Here is an 8,418-nt window from a genome sequence, read left to right on the forward strand (position 1 = left end):
AATCTGGAATGGGCTTCCAAGGGAGGTGCTGCTCTCCCCTACCTTGGGGGTCTTTGAGAGGAGCTGGTCATCTGACCCCAGCGCTCTTTCCTGTCCAGGGCAGGGGGTCAGACTTGATGATCTATTGAGGTCCATTTCAACCCTAAGAACTATGAAACAAAGGAGCCTTTAAAATACTGGGCAGAAAAAATGATAAGGACTCAGTGCTAAACTTTGCACCCTGGCAATTTGAGATGTAGGATAGCGGTAGGAAATTGCAGCTGAGTGCAGTTTGTCAACAAACCCCACTAGGCTAATCAATGGAGAATACATATCCTTTATAGGCTGCCCCCAAATAACCAAAGCAGGTGGCTAGTTTAAATAATTCTTCCTGTTGGAAATTATTATTCTGTAAAACCATAGATTGTAACCATACATAGCAAGGGGACAGTTGGGTTTTTTAACATGATACATGGGGTACTATGACTTTTCTCCATATAAATTGCCTATTTGCACCATGGGAAAGAGGATATTTTCTTCTGAAGCCAGAATAAAGTTTCATAACTTCAGGTTCGTCAGGCCAGAACATACTTCCAAAACGCAAATCCTGTGAAGTGTGGTGGTTGAATTAGGTGTAGAAGATAGTCCAGATTCTGATCTTTGTTGGCGCATGAATACCCAGAGTATACTGACTGACTTCATTGAAGTCGCTTTGGTAAGAATGAGATTGGCCTTGGGTTTTGGTATAACTCAAGCCTATTCCTTTCAATTAGAGCATCATAGAGGGTTAGCATCAGGAAACCAGTGTAGTAGGCAGCACCAATATCAGTCAGTAGTGTAACATGTGGGGCACCAGCTCTAGGCACCAATTCATAGGGAGGGCACCAGGATGCAGCCCCCATAGAGCTTAAGCCACTACAGCAGCCCATTTTTGGGGAATTTGCACTGTGGCAGCAGCAGCCCATGCCATTGCCTCCACCACTGCCTGTGGGTGAGGAGGTAAGTGCTCACTTCTCCACCCTCCCACCTGCACTGCTCAGGGCACTGAAATTTTAAGTTATGCCTCTGATCTCAGTAAATCAACACTGGCTATATGACTGCTTTTTGAGGATCTCTTGGACATGACAAAAAGGTGTGAAATCAAGAATTACATGCAACTTGAGTGCAATTAAGAAATCAGCACCTCTCTCTAAAATGCAAGTCACTGTAGCAGGCTTTTAATGGGGACATAATTCCAGTAATGTTAATCAGGCCCTGGTGATGTAAAAGGAGTGATTCAGAGAGACACTGTGTTCCCTCAGTCTGTCACTGTGGGGGAGGCATTGGAAATGCATGAGTGGGATTTGTGATTTTTTAGTTCTAACATGCAGGGATTTCCTCTTCAGTTAAAGGGAAAATTTTATTCCCCTTGCAGGAGAAATTGACTGGGGACCCTTAAGAAAATGAGTCAGGTTTGAAGTGTGGGTGTGAGGAATGGCGTTGGAAGTCATTAGGACTTGTTAGGCCAACAGGATGAGTTGTCTGCTTAAATTCAGTCACCAGGACAGATTAGATCTGTCATAGCATTTTAAGGACATTTTTTTAAAAAAGTAAACTGAAGGATATTGAACCTGGTTTTGTCTAACAAAAAGATTAACAATAGGAGATCTGGGTTTTAGCCCATGGTCTTGAGGAAATTATTTGAGCCAGGTCCATTGTCCTAGGTAGGCACCTGCTTGTCACTAATGGCCAGGACATGGTGGCTAACACTTCTGTGGGTCTCAGCTCTACAATCCACTTCCCAGATTTCTTCCCCACTTCTCTCTCTCATTTGTCACCTTTCTTAGTAGACCTCTTTTCTTGGTCCTCTTCTAATCTTTGTCCCCAAAGGAGAAGCCAGACTGATTGGAAGCTCACGCCCCGCCTTTGCTTACGCCCTTACCTATTCAGGCAAGCAGTTACAGTACGGAAGAGGTTATGAAACTATTTCCTATCCCTAATGCTCCATCTCTTGTAACTGGCCAAGCTGCAGTTTTCTGAATGTTTCAGTATTCCTCACCATCCTTTTGGAGAATGCCCTTTGAATTGCAGGCCAAGCACATAATAAAAATGAATTGCACAGAGGTTAACTGGACTGATTGATAACATACTCTTATGTTGTCCCATGAACTTTTTGAAAAGCATTTCATGCTGCACAGCTTTCACTGACCAGTCATATAGGTAAGCATAGTAGATCATTTAGGGCCCTGTTTAGTACTGTTTGCTGCAGTGAGGTGTCTGTCAATTCAGATAGACTTCTCTTAATAAGGAATATTTAAAAGCAGGGAGAGGGAGGACAGAAAAAGAAAGCAGGGAACTGAATGGCCTGATATTTTGATTTGGTTTCCTAAATTCAGGGATTCAAATTATATTTGGGCCTTTATGTACTTGTCTATATAGAGACTTAGGTACCTAATTTTGGACATGTGTGTTTGAAAATGGAACTCTAATTGATAATATATGGAGAGATGGAGAATTCAGTTGAAAAGTTGTCTGTACCCATATCTAAGCATATGATTGTTAATCAAAATGAAACTGTGAAGTAACGAAATATCAGGCATGCTCAGTTAATGTCTCTGCTTCTGATTTAGGTCAGCTCCAGCTCCCACCCAAGGTACTGGAGGTACCACCAATCTTGGGGCAGGAGGGCCTCCTTCCACTGCCAGTGTGACAAGCAACAGACGGCTGCAGCAGACGCAAGCACAGGTGGATGAGGTAACTGGTTTTTGACTTACTACACAAAACAGGAGCAAAAATAGGATGTTTTTAAGATTATAAACGAAATGTACATGCCTAGCTAATGATCCTACCACCCAAATTCACTTGAAGTCAGGTCTATAGAATGGGATTTACAAGAGAGATAACTTTAAATAGACCAATTGCAAAAGGGTATTACTTGGAGTACCAAGACCTATACGCCTGCAAGGCTGGAATAACTATACTTATAAATAAAAACTTTAATTTATTTATTATTAAAAAGAAAATCCACAGTCAAAGGAAGAACACAGATCATCAGTGGCAAAGAGTCCTAAACTGCTTTTGAATTATTAGACCAAGTGCCAGCATAGGCTCTTTGCCAAGATAATGATTCCCTTTAACTGCCTTAGTCATAATGCCAGCATCTATCTACAACCATATTCACTGGATTAGTGAAATGATTACTAATCCTGGGTGCAGCTCATTAAGTGTCACCCATCACTAATTGCAGGGTTTAATCCTGAATGAGCTGCTGTCTGGATGGCCAGTCATTTAGTGCAATTTTTCTGTGTTGTTAAATGCAGAACATTGTTTTCCTGAAGCACTTGATTAACTAATTCTACATTTAAGAGACAAGGGACTACAAGGTGAATACGACTGTTTTTTACCACCTTGAGGTCTTTACATCTGGATTACCATTAAATGCTCCAAAAATATCCATTAATTTCATTAGGAACCACTGGAGATACTTACCTCAACTCCAGACAGTCAAAGACTGGGGATAACCCTTAAATGCACATTGCAAAAATAGGCAAAACATTTAGGAAAAGCTTGGACTTCTTTTTTATTTAGATTAATTAGATTAAGTAAATTAGATTAGATTAATTCAAAAATAAATTTGAAAGTTCCTCTCTCCCAGTACCTTCTTTGGCCTTGATCTATGGTCTTTCTGAATGCTTCTCTTCTGACATTTGAAGCAGATCAAAACACCTGCAGAAAAGTCTATGTCCAGTTCTCTTCTCCTTTACAGTACTTGTGTTGAACAGCAACATGACTTTTGTGCAATGATTCCTGATTTCCACAGTGGAAAGTAAGAGGAGATGCAGACTTGTTATGTCTCAGTTTCTACCAGAATCCTGTCTGAGCCAAATGATAAAGTTAACTTATCTGGATATATTGCCTCAGGAGGCTGCTGTGAGCCAGAGGCCAGGCTATTGCATGATCAGAGGCAAAGCCATTGCCCCAAGAGGATGAACTGTAATATTTGCATAAATGACTATTTTACTGCTTTAAAGGAACAACTCAAACAAATGAATGGGCTTCTGGAAGCAGATCAATGGAAATGACTACATTTCAAATTCAGCTCTGAACTTTCATTGCTTGAGACACTCTTTTTAGTTCTAGTTTAACTCAGACCTATAGGAGTCAAGATTATAATGAGGAGGAATTTGAGTGGAGATGTAACATTTTTCATCTCATTGTCAGGGAAGTCACTACCTGGTGAGTTTTATAAGAGGACAGTAGGGCAACATAATTCCAAAGGCATTGAGATGGTAGGTGGCATATGAGACGTGCGGGCACATTTCTGTGCTCTATTCAGGACTAAGAGGGATAGAATTTGGGCCAGCTAAAAATATGGCCTATCATACATCACTTTTCTTGCTCTTTGACTGCCATCTTTTCCTAGTTTTGTTTCAGTGTGTCTTGTGGTAAAGTAGCCTTTAGGTGGCACCAAACACCTGCTCTTCAGAAATATAACAGTACGGTAGTCCTACAGCTACTGTTCCATTAGTGGCATTCTGTTTAAAAATTAGTCTCAAAACAGGAACAAAATTTATTTGCAAATGAGGGTGAAACTCTGGCCTCACTGAAGTCAATAGGAATATTGTCATTTACTTTACTGGGGTTAAGGTTTCATCCCCCATATTCTAATTCTGCTTCCCCTGAATACAATGGAAAGATGTTCTCATGAAGAACCTGCCTTTTTGGAATAATATGCAGTAGTTAATTCACCAAAAATTGCAGTTTCAAGGTGACAGAAACTAATCATCAAATCAAGGTGACTAGGTTTGGGTGGGGGAAGCTTTTGTTTCAACATTTTTAAGTGGAAAAGAAATTGCATTTGGAAAACTTTTAGAGACACCAAATTTAGCTAAACATATTTTTAGAACATTTAAGAATTAAATATAAATGTAATGAAAACAGACCATTTTGTTTCAGGTTAGACGAACCATTTTGTTTAACCTGAAATGAAATTATAGAGTTGGGTGGTGAGGTGGATGATGGAGAGGGAGACCTTATTTAGTTTAGTTTTTGCTTTTTTTTCCAGCAAGAAAACTTAAGCATTTCCATTACTATTTATGGTATAGGTTTTTTGGTTGAAACAGGCAAGCGACTATATTATTCTCATAGCTTTAGTTATAACTAGTCAAGCATGTAGTTCCATTCCTGTGGTGTTCTTTAAAGATCATTTCGCTTCTTAATTTCACTTCACTGTTTCCTGGCTGTGTGTGCCACTACTATTTTTTCTTGCTGATTATGCTGCTGCTGAATAGATTAAATTAGATGAACTGCAAGTGATGTAGACTGCAGTATCAACAGAGTATAAGGAATTGCAGACCAGCACCCATCTTCACTGTTGGCCTAAGTGGCCACAACCTTTTCAGTATCAACAACTGATGTGCCTGCTTAAGATGTTGACAAATTTGCACTGGGATTTTTGTCCTGGAACATCAATTTGTTTAAAAGGTTTTTAAAAAGGATGTTTTTGTTGAAGCAAAGTAAATATATAAAATCTGTATAAAATATGTAATTCCTGGGCCTTTCCCAGTATTTTCTATGTCTCTCCCACCTGTGAACTTTTGGGTATCAGGCCAAGGGCTAGGAAGAAAAATTGCACATAAATCAGTATAAGTGATTGGAAACCAGTTCATATCAGTAACACAGCAGAAGTTTAATGCACACAAACTGCTTTCAAGATGGCGAAAACCAGTTTAAGATAAACCCAGATGGAGGTAGTATTAGACTTAACTGATTTAGGTTAAGTCAGTTTATTGAACTTTTGTCCCAGATCCCCTCCAGATTCAAGTTAACTCCCAGTCCCCCAGTATCCCAGGATGCTTTGCACCTCCTCTGCAAACCCCTTCCCCCCTCGCAGGGTGGGCAGGCTCGCCTTGGCTTGGCTCTAGCTGTCTGCTCCAGCCAAGCAGAGAGACGTGCTCTAATGTGCCTGCCAGCTTCCAGCCTGGGCCACTGCAGGCATTTTGGCTGCATTTCTGGAATAAAAAGTGAATGTCTTTTCAATATACCCAGCTTCGACTAATGTGTGAAAATTGAATCTATTCAGTCTTGGGTTTTTTTATTGTCTGTACTTAGCCATGATGAAATGAACAGAAATAAGTTTATCTAGGCAAAACTTCTCTCCTCCAATGGACTACAACTGGGTGGTGTGTGTGTGTGTGTGGGGGGGGGGGTGATGGTGCTGGAAGGTTAATACACTATCCCTTCTGTAAATGTGTGTAGTTCCTCTTAACCAATTAAATAGACTTGATTTCTAAGATATGGCAACTATGTTAGAATAGAAATAGACTTGATTTCTAAGATATGGCAACTATGTTAAATCTACCCTGAAAATAGGAGTTTTGTCTTATTTGCCTAAGTAGCACTGCCAGTTGGCACATAGTGCATATATACAGGTGAGTACTTAGAAATGTGTACATAGACCAGTCTTCAGCGGCAGTAGTAAGGCAACTAAATGGGCTAAAGGAAAAAAACAACTCTTAATGGTGGAAATAATTATTGCACATACATTTTAATATCCTGGCATTGTATAGCTGTTAAACCTGGACACAGCATTGTTCCATGCACTTTATACTTGGATCTCCCAGGATATGCTAACAGTGCCTGTTTATACAAGCATTATCTATATTGCAGCAAACCATCACTTACTATGCAATCAAAGGGTCATTTTCATCATGATGTAGTATTTTGGCATGGTGACTACACTCTGATCTTCAGCCTTACCATGTTTGGAGTTTAACTTTGGAACTGTCTTTTTAGGTGGTCGACATCATACGAGTGAATGTGGACAAGGTTATAGAAAGAGACCAAAAGCTGTCACAGCTTGACAATATGGCAGATGCATTACAAGCTGGTGCCTCACAGTTTGAAACCAGTGCAGCCAAACTGAAGAGAAAATACTGGTGGAAAAACTGCAAGGTAAAGAGTATGGGTATCTTTAGTTAAGTCTTATACCTTACTTTTCACTCTGGTTTAAGCAGCCCATTTTACAGTATGTTGTCTTTCGGTTGCCTTTTCTTACATGCTGAAAAGACAGCTATTTTACTCTTTAAACTTACAAGATAACATTTGTGAGCTATGTTAAATAGAGATGGACTTAAATCTCCTCTTGGGACCAGAAAACCATAGGTCTTTGTGGTGGTTGTAATCTGGAGCAGAATATAAGCTTTGGTCCTTTTCAGAAGCAAGGCATGGCAGAATGTAAGAACTTCAGGGGAATGTGTAAAAAATCCTGCACTAAACAGTCATAAAATAAGCTCTCTTCAGAGAGTTTTTTTCCAACTTTTCCCCACAACAATTAGATGTTGCCTTCCATCACAACAGCGTGAGGAAAATACCTCTTCCAGTCTTGCTGGAAGAGGTATTTATTTATTATTTAATATTCATTATTTTGCGTAGAGCTAAATTTGCTGACTGCTGTCCAATTGCTGCCTGGGCCTCATAGTAGCCCTAACAAAGGGGTGAGTCAGCCCAGGCCCAGAAGGTATAAAAGGAGACTCCTCAGGTGACCAGGGAGCCTGTGACCAGGAAGCCAGTAAACAGGGACTGCAAAGAGGGGAAGCAGCTCACAGGCCAGTTCCTAGGCCAGTTCGTGGGTAGTAGCATAGCCTCTTATCATACAGTGGTGGGGATGTGTTGTACCGTGTGGCTTCCTGCCTCGGCCCCAAATGGTGCTCCCTTTCCTCGCACCACTGAGGCCTCCAACCAGATGGAATCCATGGTCCCAGGCTCCACCCAGATGCAGCCTCTGGCACCCGGCTGCGGGGAGCTGCCTGGCACGGCTGCCAGCAACTGGTAATGGGAGCACGGTCACTGAGGGGTATGCTGCTTAGTGAGGTCCCTGGAGTCACCCAAAAGTACCTGGAAGACAGTTATCTCAGGCTCTAGGACATGCAGGGATAGGGCTGCCCCTTCCCTGGCACTGCACAACAGGTACACTCCCCTCACCATGCATGAGGAGGCTCTGATGGAGACACCTGAGGAGGAGGTGGGTAGTCAGTGAACTGCCACCCCCAAGAGGAGATGCAGGGTGGTGGTGGTGGGAGACTCCCTCCTGCAGGGTACCGAGGGACCCATCTGCTGTCTGGAACCCCTCGCCCTTGAGGTCTGCTGCCTCCCTGGGGCGCACATCTGGGATGTTGCAGAGAGGATCCCTAGGCTCATCCAGCCCTCTGACCACTACCCCATGCTTCTCATCCACATGACACAGCCAAGAGTAATCTGGACCGAGTCATGAGCAGGGACCATATCAGCCCTGCCACTGGGCCCCCCCTCAGGCCCCAGGGGAGGCGCACCTAGACCAAGGGTCAGTGAGGGTCTAGTCAGGGAACTTCTGGAGGGACTGGATGTATTTAAATCAGCTGGTCTGAACAATCTCCACCCCAGAGTGCTGAGGGAATTAGCTGAGGTCATTGCGGGACCCCT

At 42.1% G+C, this 8,418-nt stretch overlaps 1 protein-coding gene across 1 annotated transcript in view; it reads left to right on the forward strand.

Annotated features, from left to right (window-relative positions):
- Positions 1-451: 451 nt before the first annotated feature.
- LOC109287797 (vesicle-associated membrane protein 2-like) overlaps positions 452-8,418 on the forward strand; it is a 31,302-nt gene continuing 23,335 nt past the window's right edge. Inside the window, exons 1-3 of the mRNA XM_019503082.1 lie at positions 452-549; positions 2,589-2,712; positions 6,754-6,912. Coding sequence (XP_019358627.1) covers positions 452-549; positions 2,589-2,712; positions 6,754-6,912 — 381 coding nt within the window. The remainder of the gene's footprint in view (positions 550-2,588; positions 2,713-6,753; positions 6,913-8,418) is intronic.

This window comes from Gavialis gangeticus, unplaced genomic scaffold (genome assembly GCF_001723915.1).
Source record: "Gavialis gangeticus isolate Ggan-Ray unplaced genomic scaffold, GavGan_comp1, whole genome shotgun sequence".
Classification (NCBI taxonomy): Eukaryota; Metazoa; Chordata; order Crocodylia; family Gavialidae; genus Gavialis; species Gavialis gangeticus.